The sequence below is a fragment of the Calonectris borealis genome, chromosome 13, assembly GCF_964195595.1.
Source record: "Calonectris borealis chromosome 13, bCalBor7.hap1.2, whole genome shotgun sequence".
Lineage (NCBI taxonomy): Eukaryota > Metazoa > Chordata > Aves > Procellariiformes > Procellariidae > Calonectris > Calonectris borealis.
Window position 1 is genome coordinate 11,324,046 of NC_134324.1, and position 21,738 is coordinate 11,345,783.

The 21,738-nt window shown below is 47.5% G+C and overlaps 2 protein-coding genes across 14 annotated transcripts in view; one reads left to right on the plus strand and one right to left on the minus strand.

The window, feature by feature from the left end:
• ZMYM3 (zinc finger MYM-type containing 3) overlaps positions 1-1,095 on the minus strand; it is a 32,962-nt gene extending 31,867 nt beyond the window's left edge. For 3 of the 4 annotated variants that reach the window (XR_012675554.1, XM_075162145.1, XM_075162142.1), the window contains exon 1: positions 1,013-1,095. The gene's annotated coding sequence lies outside the window, so the exon portion shown is untranslated. Of the gene's footprint in view, positions 1-415; positions 506-1,012 lie in introns of those variants that run through there. The other variant, XM_075162143.1, reaches the window with a different exon arrangement.
• NONO (non-POU domain containing octamer binding) lies at positions 1,009-18,036 on the plus strand. 10 transcript variants are annotated; one of them, XM_075162156.1, is made up of 11 exons: positions 1,009-1,090; positions 3,122-3,296; positions 5,800-6,020; positions 7,066-7,367; positions 9,555-9,650; positions 10,709-10,905; positions 11,184-11,268; positions 12,403-12,505; positions 13,860-13,902; positions 14,551-14,660; positions 16,982-18,036. In XM_075162156.1, the coding sequence occupies exons 2-11, from the start codon at positions 3,131-3,133 to the stop codon at positions 17,117-17,119; spliced, it is 1,461 nt and encodes a 486-aa protein (XP_075018257.1). In that variant the 5' UTR covers positions 1,009-1,090; positions 3,122-3,130; the 3' UTR covers positions 17,120-18,036. The 10 variants fall into 10 exon arrangements, with proteins under 10 accessions (XP_075018257.1, XP_075018252.1, XP_075018247.1 ...); XM_075162151.1 differs by having other exon boundaries at positions 5,827-6,020; XM_075162146.1 differs by lacking the exon at positions 1,009-1,090 and adding an exon at positions 2,678-2,767.
• Positions 18,037-21,738: the final 3,702 nt, after the last annotated feature.

The following is a 21,738-nucleotide window of genomic DNA, read 5'->3' on the forward strand; positions in this document are numbered from 1 at the left end:
CCGTGGTCTCCCCCGTCCCAATCGGGGGGGCGGGGCCTGCCCCCCTCCAGCAGACATGGGGCCGGTGCCGCATCAGGGTGGGGTCCCTGGGACCCGCCCCCCGCCGCAGGGCGCCCCCAAGCGGTCGCCACCGGGGGGCGGGAGGGCGAGCGGTGCCGGCTCCGCCCCCTCGCGGAGCAGTAGGCCCCGCCCCCTCCCGCCAGGCGCGCGCCCCGCCCCCCATCCTGTAAGGGGGCCCCCACCCGCCCCGCCCCCCGGGACCCGCGCCGCACGCGCCTGCCCCGCCCCCACCCGCGGGGCCAAGCATCGGCACCCCACGGGCGGGTGCGCCGAGGCCGAACAACACCGCGCCACCGCCCCACCTGCACCTCCCATGCAGCCGTAGGGAGGCGCCCGCGGCCGGCGCCGCTCATACCTGGCTCCCCGGCACTGCGCCGCCCGCTCTACCCAGAGCCCGGATTCGGGTCGCGGCCCCTTTAAATGGAGGCGCCGCTCGGACCCCTTAGCGCGCTGCAGCCAGAGCGGGGGCGGGGGCAGCTCCCTATTGGCTGTGCAGAGCGAGGGACGCTTTCCCATTGGCCGCGGCGAGGCCTGAGCTCGCGAGACTCGCTTGCAGGCGGCGGCCTCGGAAACGCGGAGCAGAGCCGCGAGACCGGGATCGGCGCAACAGCGCGGACTCCGCCGGGCGGCCGGAAAACCCGGAACGGATCACCTTGGCGGAGCGGGGCTGCACGAACAGACAACGCGGAGCCGAGCGCGGGCAGCGGCCGCACCCCAGCGGGGCACGGCGCGGTGCGGGAGGCCTGCGCGGCGGAGGGCGCGGGCCGGAACGGGGCGCCCCAATCCCCGCCAGTGTCCGCGCGGCCACCCGCAAAGTGCGGAGCGGATCGCGCGGAGCGGGCTTGCCACCCCACTCCCCCTCCTCCTTAACCCTCTCGCTGCCGCCTCGCGCGGCCCGGGCCCCGCTGCCGCCCCGGGGGGCCGAGCCCGGCCGCGCTGCCACCACCTTTACCTGCGCGCGCGGGGAGCCGCCCCGTCGGGTCCAGGCGCCGCCACCGCCTCCCTGGAGCTGGAGCGTCTTCCCGGGGCGGTGAGTGACAGCGCGGCCGGGCGGGGCTTCCGCGGGGGCCCGGGACACGGCACCGCCCCCGGGAGGGGCTGCCCCGGCCGGCGCCCGCCGCCCGCCGCCCGCGCCCCGCCCCCGGCACCCCCGGGCGCCCCTCACCCCGCGATACTCCCCCCACCCGGGCTCCCCTCCCCCACCCAGGCCCCGCCCTCCTCCGTGCCTCCCAGGCTGCCTTCCCCCACCCACGGCACTCCACACACCCCCTGGCTCCCCTCCCCCAACCATGACAGTCCCCACTCGGGCTCCCCTCCCCACCCGCGACACCCCCTCTAACAGGCACCTCTCTCCCACTCCGATGCATCCGTCGGCCCAACCGTGCCCCCCGCGCAGCTCCCCCAGCCCCGGGGGCTCCACTGCCGGCGGGGCCCGGGACCCCTCCATCCCAGAGGGGCACCATTCACCCCTTGGCCGCCCCACTCCTCTGGGGGGCTCCTCCATCCTTCCCCCCCGCCGCGGGAACCAGCCCCCTCCCAGCCCGCTTTTTTGTCTCCCCGTGGGGAAGACGGGGGTGCAGGGGCTGAGCATGGGCTGGGCCTCGGGGGCACACTAGGGTGCGCAGCGCTGGGGCCGGGAGGAGACGCCGGGGCGACCTCCCGCGCTCCGGGGAAGGAAAGGCAGGTTTACGGCCGTCAGGAGGGGACGGCGGAGTCGCGGAGAACCGGCCGCACCACCGGCTGCCCCCCGCTCCGGCACGGCTGCGAGCCGCCGCGGGGCTTCCGCGCCCGGGGAGCGGGCTGGCCACGGGCGCACGGCACCCCTCCCCGTTACGTGCGACGCGACACGGAGGGAAACAGGAGGTTTTATTGAAAGGCGGTGAAATCAAGCCCGCCAGAGGCAGTTAACGACCACGCTTCCGCGACGCTCGAGACGGGGTGCGCGGGCGGACCGTTCCGGCACTCTGCAGCCGCCGGGGGCAGGGTACGGCAGGACCCTTCCCACTCCCGCAGGCTGCTTCCTCCTGGCGAGCCGGCGGAGCGGAGCCAGCGACGCAGCAGAGAGGGCTGGCGGGGCGGCGGGAACGGGGTCCGAAGGACGAGGGGGAAGTAAGGGGACGCCCGCGGCTGGACGGGCACGGGGCTAGCGCTCGCCCTCGGTGCCTTGAAGGAGACCCAAGCGGCGCACCAGCTCTGCCCGGGCTCTGGTACTTACTGGCCGTAACGGACGGGCAGAGCAGGGGCGGAGAGGCCGCCTCTCACGCCGCTCCCGCCACTAGCCCAGACACGAGGGAGGGAGGGAGGGAGGGAGGGAGGGACGGGCGGTGGTGATGGTGCACAGCGCGTGAGAAGAGCAGCAGGCTGAGCGCGTGCCGTGCCGCGCGCTCAGACCCCGCCGCTGTCTCTTTAAAGCGAGCGGCTCCCGCTGCGCCTGCGCGTCTCTCCACCTCACTGCGCCTGCGCAGCGCTCTCCGGCGGCTCGTTGGGCTCCTTTGTCCCTCGCTCGCCTCTCACCCAAGCGTGATGCCCGCGGCGATGATTGGCAGCGCGTGCGGCGGGCTGCCGCCGCAGCGCAGCCAATCGGCTCCGCGCGAAGGGCTGCGGGGACGGCTAGTCCCGCCCTGCCGCGGCCGGGCTGTGAGTGGCGGCGAGCAAGGCCAGTAGCGGCGCGGCGCTGGAAGCTGGGAGGCCAATGGGAGCGCGGGTAGTGAGTACCTGGATAGGCTGCGCGAGTTCCGGCCGCGCGCGCGCTCCTCTCCGGGCTGCTGCTGGGCAAGGGGGCCGCGATCCGCCTTGGCGCCGGCGTCCGCCGCCAGGTGAGGCCTCGACGGTGGCAAGACTGCTGCTCGGCTCCGCTCCGCCGCGGGGCGGACCCCCCCGGGCGGCCGCCGCCGCCAGAGCCCTGCCGGGGGGCCTGCCGGGGCCTGCGCGGCCCGCCCCGCCCCGCCGCTGCACGCGGCCGCTTTTGCGGGCGGGCGGGAGCCACTCGAGGGTTGGGGGCCGCGGGCGGGAGCCGGGGTCGAGTTCCGGACCGCGGCCGACCGGGCGTGTCTGCCTCTAGGTGGGGAAGATGCAGGGCAACAAGGGCTTCAACATGGAGAAGCAGAACCACACTCCGCGGAAACAGCACCAGCACCAGCAGCACCCGCCGCCGTCCATCCCCGCCAACGGGCAGCAGGCCAACAGCCAGAGTGAGTCCCGGGCCCGCCGCGGGGGTCCGCCCGGCCCCGCTTTGGGTAGGCGTTGAGCGATCGCCCTCGTTGCAGAGGGTAACTTCGGGTCCTGGTTAACTGCCAGCCCATACGGGTGGAACAAGTCTTGGCGGAAACAAACAGAACCCACTTTTTCTATTTTGAACAATAAAAACTCAGGTCTTTAAGCAACTGCGACTTGCGTTCGCTGTTTGCCTGCAATAGTCAGGTTTTCCATTGTTGGAGACGGTGGTTTAAATTGCAGCTGGGTTGTTTTTTGGGTTCTTCTGCTCAGTCTACTCAAAAATGCATGTGGCTCCCGTAGGGATTTGTTTGTAAGCTTCTTGTGTTCCCGAAGCTGGGCAGTGATGTAGAAGTTCCTATTTTGTCTCAAATTCTCAAGAAAAGCTCACTTAAAGAGATTGGAAGTCTCTGAACCTTTAACAGTGTTTCTGTAAACCTTGCAAATACGAGAAGGCCTGTTTTCCGTTGGCTCTGTTTCCTTTTTTTCCCAACCATAACAGATGGCTTCTCAACACTGGTTTCCTAAAGTACTAGTGCATTAAATTTGCTATCTCTAAAGATAAAGTTGTAGTAAGAACGTTGTTACAGCGATCTGCAGTCACCCGTTAAGACTAAATTTTTACATGGGAGGGACCAGGAGATACCCAGCTTTACTTAATAATATTTCATCATTCAAGTACCAGCTAATATTGATGATGGCTGTTACTCTAATCTAGTGTGTTTCCGGGTTTGTTCTTAATCAGTGTGTAGCTCTTGTTGCTTGGGAAACAGAGGGGGTGCTTGTGAGCTGAGACAACATGCATCAATGGTTTTTGGGGCCTTAACTGATCTAACTTGATAGTTTAGACGTATGGCGGCAAGGTATTGCCATCAGCATATTCGGGGGAGGAAGTGCTTTAGTTATCTTAGAAATTTTATTTCTTTTTTTTTTTTTAAGTTTGGACACTTTGGCTGTTCAAAACAAAAGTGTATAGAAGTCACGTGCACTTTGCATGATTCCTTTGTATGTCTTTTGTGTCAAAGTTGCAGGTTTAACTATATACACGCATACAGACATACTGGACTAGTAAAAAAATTCCTGCATATTTTTATTAGATGGCCTTGTTAAACAGGCTCCTTATCAGTTCATAGAAGATAATAGACATGGGTGGCAGGCCATTCCGTTTCTAGTCAGGTTGGAAACAATACAACACAACAACTGTACTGTGATATTCTCTCAGGGATCAGCTTATAGTGCGTGTCTGTATCTCACATTCCTTTGAGTGGATCTACTTAAAGCAGAAGAGTGGTAGTGGTATAACTCTGCCGTAAGTGCCTCCTAGCGTATTCACAGGCCTTGCAATTGATCCCCAAATACTTCTGATAATGGTGTGAAGAAGTTCACAAGACAAAATACTTATGTATCCTTGCTGTGTGAAGTAGATAACTTACTCTCACTACTCTTCTATAGATGTACTGTCAGTCTTATTTTTTTTTTTTTTTTTAGTGTTAGCCATGGAGGTGTGCTTATTCTTACAAAAGAGTTGTCCTTGCATGCATTGTCTTTGCATGAATAGCCTTTCCTGGTTAGTGCCATGCTTTGTAGCCTGAATCAAGCCACTCATGTTCGTAGTTTATTTCATATGTGTGGCCATGAGGTGTCCTCTGCAAAGCCAAGAGATTGCCCTCTATGGCTTGCTGTCCTGTGTGTGGAAGTTCCATCTACATTTAAGAAAAGGGGACACAGGAAGGTAAAGTGATGATAAAGCCACCCCCATGTCTAGCGTATAGCAGAGCTTCCAGGATTGTGCTGGACCCTTGCTGAATTAAGGGTTAAAGATTGTATATACATGTGGGGATTTGAGAATGTTCCTACAATCTGTCCTATTCTTTAGTGTTAGATATAGCATTACTTACTGAATATAGATTTTTTATAATGAACTTCGTAATTTTTCTGAGGTCTCGCCTATATGGCTGATCTTGGGGTGGGTTTTTTTTTGCTATTTTCACCATTCCAGCCTTCTCTTCAGCTTGAAATGCAAGACTCTAGAATCCAAATCCCATCTCGTAGAATGATAGCTATTTCAAATGTTATCTGTCTGGACAAAATTTCCTCTTGTTTGCATATTTTTCTAGACACCTAGGGTTGGGGTTTTTTGAGTAAAAATCTGGTTACTGGCCAAACTGTGGCTTTTCTATAATTATTCTGGTTGTAATAGCAAAATCCTGTATTGTGATTACAGTTGATTTTGTTGCGGACCAGATCTCCAAAAGTTGAGTGAAATTTCTCACGTTATTTCAAGCTGCAGTGTTGTTCTTTTCTCCAGTTCTAGACTATCTTTCACTGGTGTCAATGAGCACTGAGGTCCAAGCATGTGTTTTCTTTAAAGAGAATACGGGCCCGTTCCGAAATAAAGTCCCCTTGTTGCTGCAGAGATGGCTGGGAGGTTTGAAACCGAAGTGAATGGGTGGTGTTACCTATATAGTCCTATGTCTCTGTGTTCACTGTGATGAAACCTAATAGAATTTATCCCCCCAACTGTAGAGCAGCTGTGTACCTTATTCCCCTCAGATGAAGGCCTGACTATTGACCTGAAGAATTTCCGGAAACCTGGTGAAAAGACCTTCACCCAAAGAAGCCGCCTGTTTGTGGGGAATCTGCCCCCAGATATTACAGAGGAAGAGATGAGAAAGTTATTTGAGAAGTATGGCAAGGCAGGTGAAGTCTTCATACACAAGGACAAAGGCTTTGGCTTTATTAGGCTGGTGAGTGACTTGCTACTGTTGCGGCGTTGCAGTGTTTTTGTGGCAGTTATTCACACTGGAGGGGGATTGCTAATTGGAAGTAGTAGATGTTCAGATATCTTGCTAATTAAGCCTGCTCTTGATTTTAGTAACCTGGAATATGGGATCAGCTTCTACAAGTGATTTGTCTAGAGCTTGTTACGAGAAGGAATGTGAATTCAGGCAGCTTGTGGCAGAATTTATGAGATACCTGATAAAGTTGTTCTGAAGTCAGTTGGTAGAAAACAGAAAGAAAACATGAACATGATGCTTTATAGATAAGGTGGACTTCCATTTTCTGGAAGGGTGTGAACATGGCATTTCTATGAACATGGGTTGTCATGCAGTATTACTGGAGCGATGAATGCTCTTGAGGTAGGGGATCTCTAGGTGATCATGTTGAAGCGTGGCTAGGAGGGAGGTAGCTACCAACGTAGAGTAATGGTTCTCAGACTTTATTGGCTCATGTATTATCTTTCTGAAAGCCCCAAGGTGAGTGGATGGAGCATGAGGTTCCCACATCAAAATCTGGGGCGCTTTGCTGTAGTGTAGCTGCTTGGTAGTGACGTAAATGAGTGGAAAGGTGTGAAACTGGCATAGGATGTCTTTCATGGATTGTCATACAATCAGCATTTCCTTTTAAAGTTATCAGACTTGGCTAACAGTTGAATCTTGATTTTTATTTTTTTTATGTATTTATTTATTAAAAAAAAAAAGAGGCATGCTTTGTAGATAATGATCATTTAATTGTTCGCTTAGTTCGTACTGGCTGTTGGATTAAGCTTATGTCTGATACTTCCCCCCCCCACCCTGTCCCAAACTCTGTACATGCCTATTCAGCTAGAGTCATTGATAATAGAGAATACCTACAATTTGCTAGGACACTTTTTACCATGCTATGGGAGGATTATTTATCCCTCTCTGTGAAGTACTTGTTCAGGGGAAATAGGCTTGTGACTCTGTTGTGACTGACTGGCTGATTCTGTACTGCATTGAGAATTTTAATGATAACTTTTTTTATCTTCAGGAAACTCGCACTCTGGCAGAGATTGCAAAGGTGGAACTAGACAACATGCCTCTACGTGGGAAGCAGCTAAGAGTGCGTTTTGCATGCCACAGCGCATCGCTGACAGTCAGGAACCTGCCTCAGTTTGTGTCCAATGAGCTCCTGGAGGAAGCCTTCTCAGTGTTTGGCCAGGTGGAAAGGGCTGTGGTTATTGTGGATGACAGAGGACGATCCTCTGGGAAAGGCATTGTGGAGTTCTCAGGGAAGCCTGCTGCTAGGAAAGCCCTGGATAGATGTAGTGATGGGTCTTTCCTGCTAACTACGTAAGTGTGGAGGGCAAGAAGTGCTGTACTGGCATGTGTGCAGGTTGATGGGTGGTATTGGCTTGTGAGCAATGTTTCTTAACACCAGAGCAGGACAGATGAGATATGGGGCAGGAGGTGGTAGGTGATTTGCCTGGGGAGAACTTTACTTAGCTTTGTTCCAACAAGAGCGAATCTGTTCTGAAACTCAGGTCTGAAAACTTTCCTCTGGGAAGCTGCTAGTGGGGTAAGTGCATATATAATAAGAGCTTCCCAATAAGCTCTTTCTCGATAAAGCCTTCTTAGGGCAATTAAAGCAGCCTTTAAGAAGCAGGAGCTATTTCAGAGACCATCCATATCATTTGTTGGAAACGAAGCCCAAGTGTGTTAATTGTGCCCTCTGGGTTGCTTCAGAGGCGAGTCTTGGGATGGGACTCCACTCAGCAGCATGCACTGCTGGGGTCGAATGCTGATCCACCACTGTGGGCATGGGATCTGTCGGAGAATCTGGTCAAATAGATTGGATTGTTTGGAGTTTTCACGATAATAAACTGTTTTCCTTGTGCTTGAATATCATCAGGGAACAAAGCATGTTCTTGCATAATTATGTGAACTTGTTTAAGTAAATGACTAATTCTAGATGCGTTCCACAGAGCACAGCTTGTTGCTCTAACTATTAAGAGGAAGCTGTTTTTGATCTCTTGGAAATAAAAATTACTGTATATTTTGTATGTATGCATCTAGAATTTGTGAATAGAATACTGCCTGAAATTGACTATATTGCTAATTTCTACAGTAATTTTATAAGCTTTGTGCTTCTCACTTCTCTTCTTTTTCTTGGAGGCCTGCATATGGCACAGCTGTACACAAGCACATTCAGTTTCAAAAAGCAGGTGGTTTTTTTTTTGTTTATCTGTTTTTCTTCCTGAGACTCTTTGGGGATAACCAGCATAGCATGTAGTGCTCTGCAGGAGGATTGCTGTTAGGGAGCTTTTGCTTATTCAGAAGTCTATATCCTGAAAGAACCATGAAAACAAATTTTTAAAAGTGATCATGCAAAACTAATCATTACCAGTGTATAACTGAGAGCACCTGAGGGTAACATTCAATCTTTTTGAAGCTATCAGTGTATTAGATTCTGATATTTAGAACTGCAAACCAGTATGTTGCTTATTTCTAGTTATGGTTTGGTTTTGATTAAATTTGTTCTTGTTTGTCCTAGTTCATGACAGTAACAGCTAGATAAACTGTTTGGAATTGGTTCACATTGGAGAATAAGACTATTAATAACAGAATATGTCACACTGAAGTGAAAAGCCACATTGTGGATCTTCAGCTGAGGAGAGAGATTTTAACGTCTCATCCTGCCTTCCTGCTGGAGTCTGTGCACTGCTTGCCGCTTGGCATAGCGTGATCATTTCTCTTCCATTTCCCCAGCTCTGGCAAATGGGGTTGAGGAGCTAACAAGAAGCTGTGGTGCTGCTTTGTGCTGAGGATGAGCAGTGTCAGTGCTGTGGTGGGGAGCTAATTCGGAGATTGGGGACACTTCTTTTAAATACTTTCTTCTGCACACAGAAAACAGAGGACGGAAGTACACATGTGCAGTGTCTGTGTTGTGAAGTGCACCAGTGGATTTCTTGAGGGGGAAATCAGACAGTGTCCAACAGGCACTTAAAGAGCACTGCTGCTGGGCAATAATGGCATGTGGGGTCTTACCAGGAAAGTATGACTGAATGGTACAGCCAGCAACCTCCAGTGAGGAGCAGTGTAGTTACTCTTCCCTTTAGGCAGCTATAAAAAGGCACACAAGGACTTGCGCAGCCCATGGTTGGCCATGTAGCAAGGGAGGAAAGGGAGAAAAACCAGGCTCTAGGGACTACAAGACTTGATGCTGAGTAGATCCTACTGGAGGATGCCAGGTTCCAGTTAAGCTGTTAATTTGAACCAGTAACTGCAAGTGTTCTTCTTTCAGTACAATTTTGGTTTGGATTCAACAAGGATTTTGATTAACAGTTCAGCTCCTATTCTAGAAAAAAAGTGTTCGAAGTGATTTCTGGTTCCACTTTGGTTGAGATCCCCAACTGCTCTGAATTTCTTTGAGCACTGCTGAAAGCAGTATTTTATAAGTTCAGACACAGTACAAATGCTTTCCTGCACTGCAAGCTCATTCTTGAATTTTCTTGAAAGCACCTCATCTTTTCTTTACAGATTCCCTCGGCCTGTCACTGTGGAGCCCATGGATCAGTATGATGATGAAGAGGGACTACCAGAGAAACTAGTCATCAAAAACCAGCAATATCACAAGTATGTGACTGCCATGAGACAGGAGATGAGACTACCTGTGGACTAGGACATTGACTAGTGCCTCAGTCTTACGAGGGTGGCTCATCAGTGCTACTAAAGGTCCTTCTTTTTTTCTGTAAATGGGACCTGACTCTGGAAAGAGAATTTCATACACTGTTCTCTTGCCGTGGTTACCTGAAAGAAAGTAGTGATTTTGGATTCACACTGCTGGATAAGACTGGCAGCCTCCACATATTTTTCATAAGTCCGTTTCAGTTGTTGGAATAAAAAACTCTGTCAGTTTGAGATAATGTGAGATCCCCTTGCTCAGATGAGAAGCTGAAATAAAGACTTAAGTTACTTGCTCTAAGTATTACGGAAAGTCTGTAGAGGAAACAGATTTGAACCTACTGTGAAAATTTAAGGAATTATGTGAATAGCATTGGGAGATTGTAGAGATATCCAGGTATAAGGCCATGGTCTTTGAAGGCTTCCCAGTGTAAGTAGGTATCATGTGATCTGAGCGGTGGGAATTAGTAGACCATGTGAGCTCATGAATTTTTCAAGTAAGGAAGATGAGAGCTTCAGGAGATGGGAGGCTGCATTAGGAATAGTCATGTGTTCCAGGTGCAGGGTCTGCAGAGATTAGTGAAATAAACACACACATTTGGGCATTGTTTGTTTCTGGAGTGGATCTGTCCATAAGATGTGCAGCAGGAGCAAAGGCTGTTTCTTTCAAAAGTATTTCTAAATATCCAGAATCTTTTTGTGTCTTACGAAAGCAGTGTCATTGCTTATTATGGAGGAGGACAGGACACAGTTTCCATGTATAATTAATCCTGCAGGAGGATTCTGCCCAAGTTTCTCCTTTCAATAAGATGATTCCTGAGGAGCAGACAAACTGGTATGTCAGGCATAGCTATTAGTGAGAAAGTAGAAGACAAAGTGGTTCCGTATTTGTTGCACTAAGAAATGCATTTCTAACTGTTAAAAGGATCTTGCATTTAACACACAAATGTATTTTTCTTGGTTCCTCCTTGCTTTGTTGAAGCATTCATTAGCTCTTCCTTGTTTGACAGGGAGCGTGAGCAGCCTCCTCGATTTGCACAGCCTGGCAGCTTTGAGTACGAATATGCCATGCGTTGGAAGGCTCTAATAGAAATGGAGAAGCAGCAGCAAGAACAAGTAGACCGCAACATCAAGGAAGCTCGAGAGAAGCTGGAAATGGAAATGGAAGCAGCTCGCCATGAGCACCAAGTTATGCTCATGCGGCAAGGTACCAATCAAAGATAAATACAGTATCAGAACATGGCCCTGCAACATCCAGGGGTGGGTAGCTCAGTAGACTGGCTAGAGCCCACTGAAAGTGAGCTGTGGTGTAGCTGCTTGACTTGTAACCAAGCATGGTAGCAGCAAATGAATGGAGAGATGTTACAGTATTGCTGGAGGCTCTGTTACCTTATTCTCTTGTGTGTTAAGGTTCTAGTTCAGGAATTGATAAGAGGTGGCATGGGAGATGAGTTCGATTGTGTTTTTTACTGTCATCTTTTACAGATTTAATGAGACGCCAGGAAGAGCTGAGGAGAATGGAGGAATTGCATAATCAAGAAGTACAAAAACGTAAACAGTTGGAACTCAGGTAGGGGGATAGGTTATGAAATGCTGTGAATCCATAATATTATGGAATGAAAGGCTTCTTCAGCGCACCTAATTGTTCAGTGTGACAATTTAATTACTACCTAAAGTGTGGCTTTTATTTTGGGCCTTTTTGTTTATAGGGAAAGTGTTGGTTTAAGATGGAAGTTAGCAGTTTCTTCCACTGATTAGTACTTGGTTTTTTTACAGTTCTATGTCTCAGTTTAGCTCCTTGACCGAGGCAGATAGAAAAATCAGAATCTGTGCAGTGATTTGGTGACTTCAGTGCTGCAGGTTGGGAAACCCCCTTCTAGCATCTGTCTTATCATTTGAGGCATAACTTAGTCTCAGAGATTTCTCTCTCCATTCCAGCTCTTCCTTGTCTCAGGGTCATTTTGAGAAGCTCCAGGAAGATCTCCAGACTACTTCTGTGATGAAGGGGCTTGAGAACTGTCTGGCTTGTATGCATTATATTGCATGTAGTCAGCATGTATTTGGGAGCTGCTGTGTACATAGAATCATAGAATCTTTTAGGTTGGAAAAGACCTTTAAGATTATTGAGTCCAACCGTAAACGTAACCCTACCAAGTCCACCACTAAACCATGTCCCTAAGCACTACATCTACATGTCTTTTAAATACCTCCAGGGATGGTGGCTCAACCACTTCCCTGGGCAGCCTGTTCCAGTGCTTGATAACCCTTTCAGTGAGGAAATATCGTAATACCCAATTTAAACCTCTGGCGCAACTTGAGGCCGTTTTCTCTCCTCCTATGACTTGTTACTTGGGAGAAGAGACCAACACCCACCTTGCTACAACCTCCTTTCAGGTAGTTGTAGAGAGGGATAAGGTCTCCCCTCAGCCTCCTTTTCTCCAGGCTAAACAACCTTAGTTCCCTTAGCTGCTCCTCATGAGACACACACATGGATATGCTCATGTTCGGTTTTATAATGAACTCCTTAAAATTGAAAGTGTTGGAAATGTCTTGGTGCGCATACATGTTTCTGTTTTCATCATGAGGTACCTAATACTTTGCAGCCTCAGCAAAATAATGTTCTGAAAGTTGTAGGTTTCCAAACAAGACCCATTAGGCAGCACTGCAATACTGTGATGCGAATGGTGTATGTTGTTTTTTGCAGGCAAGAGGAAGAACGCAGGCGCCGTGAGGAGGAAATGAGAAGGCAGCAAGAAGAGATGATGAGACGCCAGCAGGAAGGATTTAAAGGGAATTTTGCTGATGCGGTATGAGTGCTTCTACCTTCCCGTTCCCATCTGGACACTGACATTAGATTTTTGCCCTTCCACAGCATGGGGCTTTCTGTGAATGCTTAACTTGTTGGTTGAGGGACTCTACATATTTAGTGCATTCTGCCCTAAATTATTGACTCCCTCTAATCTTAATACAGTTTAGTCTGGAAAATATAAATACCCCAGTTACTGTCCCACTGCTGTTTCACGTAGGACCCTCACTAGCTGTCTTGCAGTTCAGAAGAATATATGCTAACTAATTTTATTCTAACAGTAACAAAGATGTACTCTCCTGAAGTACTGCTGCAGAACCATGTTATGGTCATATGCCCAGCTATATCCCTAGCCTGCAGCCTATCTTAGTCATGCTTAGATGAAATAATCCCGACTTGAGGCACAGCTGCAGGCATGATAATTGCTTGTACTTAAAAGTCAGTTGGTCAAGTATTTTTTTGTAATGTGAAATGTGTGGTAACCTGCCTTGTAATAGCAGTATCTCTAGTTAAAAGAACTATCTTACAATTCATTTCCAGTCCCAGCAACTTTCTATTATGGAGGCAGCTGTAGTGCTATTGAGGTGGTATAGTGGCATCGATGCAACTGGGTGGCAATGTATCCTAGTGAAAAATTGGCCCCTAAGCAAAATAGCTAAATATATGTCAAACCAAAAGGGCCAAAACCGTGTGACTGATCTAAATGTGTGAATAGTACCCTGCATAGCAGAACTCATGATTTCTCTAAATAATAGTGCCTTTGTATGATAAATGGTGGCACTGAGACTACAGATGAAGTGAAATCTGTTCTTCAGTTCCCACTGTGGAAAAAGTAGTACCCTCACTGAAGTGAGGAGTTGCTCCTAGCTTTGCAGTGAGGGAGATCTGTGGTGTGTCCCCTATGCTCAGTTAATGAAAGAGAAATTGAACTCACTAACTGGTATTTTAATGCAAGTGACCCAGTGCTGCATCTTAATGTAAGCTTGCATTCCTTTCAACAGGAAAAGCTTCTTAGCTATGCTGAGGAAGTAGCAAAACTAATTCTATCTAATGTGTTACTGCTGCAGGTATCTCTTTATGCTGTTGTTTGGTAAAATCTCAATGTGCAGCTTTGCTGCTGGATGTTTTACCATGATTGTGAAAAACAGTCTTTCAGAATGAGATATTTTAAATAAGACCTGTTTGTTCAGCAGTTAATTGTGTGAAGGTAGCTCAGATCTTCTTTTGAAATTTACCATGGGAATGACTTTTCTACAGTTTTCAGTAGTAAAACTCCAGAACTCATTGAATTTGTATAATTACATTCTTAAAAAGCCTGAATTTTTATCATTTGAAATGGGTATCTCTTTTTTCAGAGGGAGCCACCAGACATGCGAATGGGACAGATGGGTATGGGAGGTAAGAGTATTCTGTGGCCATCTTTGTTCCTATGCATGTTCCTTTCCTCCTTTACAAAATCTGTACATTTTTTGAGTAGTCTTATTTTATTGGCTTCTTATTTAGAAACTCAATCATAATAATCTTCTCCCAGTTCAGTGACAGGAATTGTTCATGTGACAGGAAACATAACAAAATTTGGGTATGAGGCAGTACTGTGCATTTGTGAAAGACTCAGTTCAGTAAGCAAAAGACTTGGTTGAAGTTGCCATCAGACCCATAGTGTGCTTCAGAAGTTTGTACTGATACAGAAACTGGTACAATATGTAGTGCTAGACCTTGAGCCCAGGAAATAACCTTGATTACTGTATTTCCATATTTTGACTACATGATTTAAAGTTTCAGGCCACAAGTACAAGAGCAAGTGAAAAGGCGATGGGGGCTTAGTGGTTAATGAAGGCAGTGAGTGTTAGAGCCTGCTCTACTTTCAGGTAATACTGCAATGCAAGATCAGTTTGTCTTGACCTAATAGTGCAGAGCTAGTTAACAGACTAGGACTCTGTCCCTGAATATAACACTGTGGGGAGCTTACACTGTGTTTGTGACTGGAGTGATGAGTAGAGCCCAGTCACTGTGTCTGGAGGGCTATTCTTCAGTTTTCTTTTCCAGGTACCATTGGCATGAACAATAGAGGAGCTATGGGTGGTACCAATGTCCCAGCTGCTGCACCTCCTGCGACTGGTCCTGGAGCTATGATACCTGATGGAGCCATGGGAATGGTAATGTATCTCCATCTACTTTTTGTGCACACCTTTTAAATGCAGATTATGTTGTTTCCATTGTTAAGCACTATGCTCCTAAAGTTGAAGCTTGTTTGTCTACCTAGACCTGTTCCTTAACTCCTGCTGAAATCTTTAGAAGTTAATCTTGCCTGGATACTAGTTGGTACTTTCCAGGAGATTGAGCCAAGTCTAATAACTACTTACTTTACTTCCAAGATAGCTACTGCTAAAACATTTGTTAGAAAGATCTTAGCAATAAAATATGGTTGTTTTTTAAATGGCATAATGGGAAGCACTTTGTTGAATGAGAGTGTTTTGAGAGTAGATTCTTGCAGGCATAAAGCCAAGCTTTCAGGAATGTTCTGTCCATCACCAGTTTTAAAAAAAATTATTTCCTATGCTAATGGGCTAAAATGAGTATGGTAATAGTGGGTATGCTAAAATGAGTTCAGCTAATTTGCTTAGGAGGTAAAGAGCAAAGAATCAGTGGAGGTTGTGCTTATTTATTTGCCTTTTTTAATTTTTATATTTAATTTAGTTTTAAACTTTACTGCAGAGCTTTATAATAGACCATGGCTTCTGTAGCATCTGTCATTCCTCTGTCATACAAAGGATTGATTCTTTCACAGTGTCAGCACTTTCAGTCAGCAGCAGAAACAGCAGCCATCATAGTCAAGTTTGACCTGAAAGTTCATCTTCCTTTAGCAGTTTGTATCAGTTGGTCTACTAAACAATTTTCCTGCAAACCTTCCTACTTGACTTCTTGATCTATCATGACTGCTACATCACGGAAAATTTTTATCATAACGAACAGTTTTATTTGGCTATAAGCTTTTGTACCTAAGTGGTAGGGACAGTGAAGTGGCTGAGTTAAGGGAACGTGTACTACACAAGGAAATTAAGGGGGAAGATGAAGAGAGGGGAGGTGAGTTCACATCAATGTGATGAAATAATACCATTTAGATCAAAAAGCAATAAGCTGTTTCTCTAATGGCCAGCAATATGTATAGTTTTTTTGGAAACTATTTATTCTGGCCATGTGCTTGGTTTTAAGAGTTACTGGGCCCGTGTATTCCAGCTTTTAATTCATGCACGGAGTAGTTACTTTGCATGTTTGCTCTAACCGCTTGGAGTGATTGCAGTGTTCTTCCCTGTGATGTGTCCTACAGGATAAGTTCATGATTACTCAGAATTTTTCATCTGTAGGAAGGGAAAAAGGTAGGAGGAGTGCTGTGTTACTGCTAGTGCCTCCCCTGCACTGCCAGTGAAGTGAGCATTGAGAGTCCCTGGGACCTCCCCATTGACAATTTTGCTGAAGTTTGGGTCTGTGTTGTGTAGAACCAGGCAATACCAATACCACGGAGTCATCTACAGTACTAATACCAATTATGATGTGCATATATGTATCGCATTACATTGCGTATATATGTATCACTGCTGTAAACCTGTGGACAAAGAATAAATGGAACCCAGGAGCCTGGTGTAAAGCAGCTCTGCTCTATGTAGTCACTTAGCCCTAGTCCGGGGGGAAGGAAGAGGCAGTGGTTGCCTCCAGTACCTTCCCCAAAGGAAGTACCATGTCCACCATGAGGACATTCAAGCAGTGGAGCAGGTTGCCCAGAGAGGTTGTGCAGTCTTCATCCTTGGATGTTTACAAGACCCGACTGGATAATGCTGTGACTAACCTAGTCTGATCTCATAGCCAACTCCACTTTGAGCAGGAGGTTGGACTAGAGATCTCCTGAGGTACCTTCCAACCTGAATTATCCTTTGATCATCATCTCCCTGCTGGAAGGGAGCTATTGCTGGGCTGTGCAATAGCTCTAACCCAGCTGGGAGAGGGGAGAGCCAAAGGAATGGAAATAACACTACTAGGGCACAACACTAGTATTGCAGACTTATTTTGGAATTGGAGTATTGTGTACACCTGGATTGTGATAGTGCTGTAGTATCAGTATACTGCTCCTCGCTTGCATTCAGTTTGGATGAAGGAATATGGTGGAAATGTGAAGTTCTCCTTTCCCAGACTGCATTACTCACATGCTCCACAGCAGGGCACTAGTCTGTGAGATGGTGCAAACTGTATTCCAGTATGCTTGACTACAAGTTACATGGGGAAAGAGACTTGGTCCTGCAATGGTCCTGTCAGTTCAATTTTGGGGCTTTGAGGATATATTGCGTGGGGTGAAGGTTTGTAGCAAGGTCAGCTGGAATTGTGGAATCCTGGTAGAAATTGAATCAACTCAAATGGCTTTTAACTGCCCTTTGTTGTTCCTTGTTTTTCTTCCTGCCTCTTCTGCATTTGTCCTCATTACAAGACTCCGCCACCACCGGCAGATCGCTTTGGCCAGGGCGGCGCGATGGAAGGCCTTGGAGCAATGGGAGGGAACCCACCTGCCTTCAACAGAGGAAATCCAGGGGGTGATTTTGGCCCTAACAAGCGTCGCAGATACTAACAGGATTAAGCTACCCCCTGCACATGCCCCAAAGAGGAAAGGAATCTTGGCGGGCCATACAGGGTTCAGCTCGGGGTGGGGGGGGGGCGGGGGGGGGCGGGGGGGGGATATTAAAAACAGTTAATTAGGGCCTGTTTTGGTAAAGCCACTCTAGGACAAGGGGAGTGCAGTCTGGTAAAGGTTTTAGAAAATTTCATGTGGTGCATTCCTATAATTTCAATGTGAAAAATGGATTCTGGGAGGCTGCCATGGTTGTTCGGTAATGGTAAAATCCAGCAAGGACCCTAATGCCTTGACCATTCCAGGTTTCCTATTTGCAGTCGGAGTCCTGAGACTAAACTAGATAAAATTGCAGTATGTCTTGGCATTTTTTTAGTGTAGTATACCTTACTTAAGAGCACAGGGAAGTCTCTGGAGAACTAGGGCAGCATCTGGGTACTTTGCAGCTCCCATGATTCTGTAAATTTATATAGCTCCAAATGATCCGTCATGTAGTGAATTGGGGGAGATTTTATGTTCATTTCTTTCTTTCCCCCCCCCCCTCCTAACTTGTAGTTATTCTTTTTATCTGGACCATCTGTTCCTTTAAAGTAGTTGACCGTCATGTGCAGCCTGAATGGCTGAGAGGCTCTTGTTTGGATGGATTTTTTGATAATGTGTTGTATCGCTGTTTATTTTTACTGGTAGTAGAGTACAATCTATTGGACAAGATACTGTATCTCATGCTGAAGATTTAACTGAAACAAATGTTTGTATAATCTTAACCTTGCCTGTCTTTTGTGTAGAAGTACTACAAGATTTTTTCATTTAGTGTAAACTGTTTGAACACAAGCTGTAATTGTCCCACTAACAAGTTTGAGTTTGTCTGAGGAATGTTACAGGAATGCATTATTAAAGTGGATTTTAAGCTTTTTTTATCTGGTGTGTTGTCTGTTCTGTTTTTCGAATAACAATGTGTATGTATGAATTGAAGTAAATCAAGCTTCAGATTATGGTGCAAAAGTTGTTCTTGCATAGCTCTATAAAGAGGGTGTTCAACTCCTGAGAATTTTCTAGCAGTTCTCCTTGTCACAGAAGGAGTTTTATTTTTGTGTTGGAATGAGACCTTCAACTTCAGCATTTCAGAGTACAATAAGGGAGCTCCTGATGCACCTAGGATCTGTCTATGTTGCGGATGCAGAGCAGTGAGATGCAAGACTGGGAGCGTGGAGTTCGATTTGTGTCTTATCTGGACAGTAGAAAGTTGTCTGTCTCTGCCCTGTGTTGCAGTTGCGTCTGGCTGGGATGCAGACCTTCCTGCAGAGCTCTGAACTCCTGTGGTGGGGCAGGAAGCCGAGGACTTGTAACTGTCAGTGGCAACAGTAACGCTTTATCTTGTGTAATACATGAGGGGATCTGTAGGGACAGGAGCCTTTTGTGAGTTGTGTTCTCACACAGAAGCTCTTGAGTTGAGACTGGGGAGAGGGGAGCAGAGGGGGAAACTTAGAAAGAAATTTAGGTGGGAAAAGGAGAGAGAAAGAGTTACAGCCTAAGAGTGTAAGGAGCTGCCTTACAGACTTGTGAAATAATAGGGAAGATGAAAACATTTTCAGATGCCTAATGTTACCAAGGCAATAATCTTAAAAAATAAGAGTTTGGTCCTGTAGGTACTCTGTAAGTAGGGAAAGATGAAATAATCACTCTGGAGGTTTTATTGTCCTTTGATGGCTTATAATTAGCCTGGAATGGGATGATTGATAAGAAGCTGTATTGAAGAGAGACTGCAGCTGATGCTCTTGTTTCTTTTGCTTGTTTTCTTTTGTTTTCCACATTTGAAAGCATCAGCACTAATAGCTGACTTGCTGAGGCGATTCGGTATTGAATGGTGATTATCAGGGGGATTGTGACTTACCTGTAGGTAGAGTATGAAGAGCTTGGTGATGTTTTTCACCTGGCACATTTGCTAGGATAGGTAAATATTGCAAAATCTCAAGTTTAAGTTGGCGAGAATGCTGATTAGCTCTGTTGCCTTGTGCATCTCTTCTTGTAGCTTGTGTCTGGAACATGGCTGACAGACATTCACTAATGCCATGTGTGTAAGTACATTGCTTAACTCCGAAGTGTGCAATATTAGGAGAAGAAACTGTGGAGTTGCACCCAGGTGTCTATATTGTCTCTCATTCTGCTGCCCATTGCTCAGCTGGCTTGCTTGTTAGTGAGCAGTCAAAAGAGAAGTCGCTACTTTAGGGAAACAGCAGAGCTCAAACGTTCAGCAGTGCTCTGCTGCTGCCTCAATCCTATTCAAGAGTAAGGTAAGGATAGGTCTGGTTACTGCCTTTCCCTGGGAGAAAGGGGATATAGTATAGGGTGTGGAAAATCATGGGGAAGGAGGGATTTAGCACTGGTCAAAGTCCATCTAACAAGATGGGTATGAGGTGAAAATTGAAGATCCAGTGACAGCAAAGGAAGAAAACTAAAACTATACTCTGGTGTGAATGCTAGAGGTAACTATGCTCATTTGCTTTAAAGGAGGAGATGGAAAACCTGTTTCTGAGATTCTAGTAAGGAAATTATAAAGCAAGCCATTACCTTAGAGGCATGCCGCAGGAGGAAATGGCACCAGGGACTGCTTGTAGTGCAGAAGCATTTAAGGCTGGGCACAGGAGTAAGCAAGGCTGCCTCACTCCAGAGCACTTCCAGATCTGGAGTCTGCTGAAGCACTTTGGGTTTTGCTGTTGGTGCTTGCACTGCTTGGATAAGGTAGCAAGTGCAGCTCCAGAGGCTGGACACTCTACAAGCACTGTTGTGATGTGCCAGTGTGCAGAAGGGAATACTTTCCTCTGGATGCTTTTCCAGATCATTGGCTATTACGTAGTTGCAGACTGATGGAGTATTTTGACTATGATGAAGAGACGCCCTTGCCTTTTGCTGTCATATCTGATCAGCTTGTTTAAAATGCACTTATGCAGTATCAGTTCATATCAGACCAAGGACTGATGAGCAGTCTGGTTCTTATCACTTTGCTCTTAGCCCCCCTGTCATTTGTGGGCTTCAGAAATTACAACTTGTGCTTTATGCAGCTTCCCCTTGAACAACAGTGACTACATTTCAAGAATCAAAGATAAATCTGAAAAATCCAACTGGTACCTGGATAATTTTGTCACATCAAAGCAGTAGACAAACGTTTCCTTTTTTTTGTGACACAGTGCATCTCATTAGAAGCTGTCATTTATCATAGAAAGCCTCAAGTGGTGGAATATGCTGAACTACTACTCCAGTGAGCTGCCTTTGGGAGCTAAAAGAAGGAAGATGTCATTTCCTGTGGCCTTGCTGAAAGGAGCCATCATTCCCTCTTCTGTGTTGGTCATTGCTCGGTTACCTGCTTGTCTGCCTGGTGAGTCACCCAAGTGCCAGAGGTACCCAAAAGGAGAGGAAGAAAGCAGGGAGCTCAGCCAGGCACAACACTGCCATTGATACGCTTTCCCTCACTACAGCCTGGCCACTCGGCTGAGCTCATAGTGACCATGCTTTAAGGCAACAGGACTCTCCAAAGGAAAAGCCGTAAAACCCCACGCTCCCCGCCAGTTCAGGCTATTTTGGACAGTAGGTTTTTATTATGGATGCCAGCTAATGACAAGAAAACTGAGCCTTAGGAGTAGACTGAACTCTTTTCTTTTTGGACTGGTTCCTGTTGAGGACCAAAGTGCACTTTTTGATGAGGAATATTGCATGCATTTTCAGAGAGAGCACCGGAGTAAATGGGCTCCTTTAGCAGCTCAGCTCCGAGGAGATTAAATTATCTCTGGGAGCAAGACACTGCCTGAACTACAGGGAGAAAATCCCCATCAGGTGGGCAGCTGATTCCAGTTTGAAGGTGTAATTATTCAGTGAGACCAGACTGTTGGGGCAATAGCCCTGTAATAACCCAAGCTGCAGAAGGACGGTGTTCTTGAATGGAGAGGTGAAGATTGCCCACATCCCCATTTCTGATGGTTTTCTGGTCTTTTTCAAACCTGTTCTCTGAGCTGTTGAGTACAATCAGTGCAGAGCTCTTGGACAGCAGCTGGTACATAACCCCTGAGCAGTGCTGTCAGAAGAAGAGCAGCTGGGCAGAACTACTGCTGTAGAGTTGCTCAGCACATATTCTTATGGGGAAGGTTTTATTTCCCAAATAACTAAAACATGAATCCTGCCTACTAGCTTTGTGTAGCATACATAGCAGTAATATGTATGTCAGGGATTTTCCTTCTCCTAACCAGCCTTTTGTATGGAGGAACTACTCCATGCTTTACAAATGCACTCCCTTCCCGCTACCCCAGGCTCCACAGGGCATCCCAAATGACTGAAGGGTCAGGGGTGAGCTGGGCTTCTCTGCCCGGAGGCATCAGGCATGTTCTCCCCAGAACTCTGGGGGGCTGTTTTACACTGACCCTGATCAATCAAGGGCAAACACATTAAGTTGGGTTTGAGAATCATTTGGTCCTTTTTTTCTACCTCCTTGTTGTGCTGTTATATATCAAATTAAGTGCACATAAACCAAACAGGCTTTATTTTTAATTCTCAACTGGCCCATTCCTTGCAAGCTGTTTCAAAGGTGTTGGTCACGACTGTCCCTGCTCAGCTGGCTCGCACGGTGACTT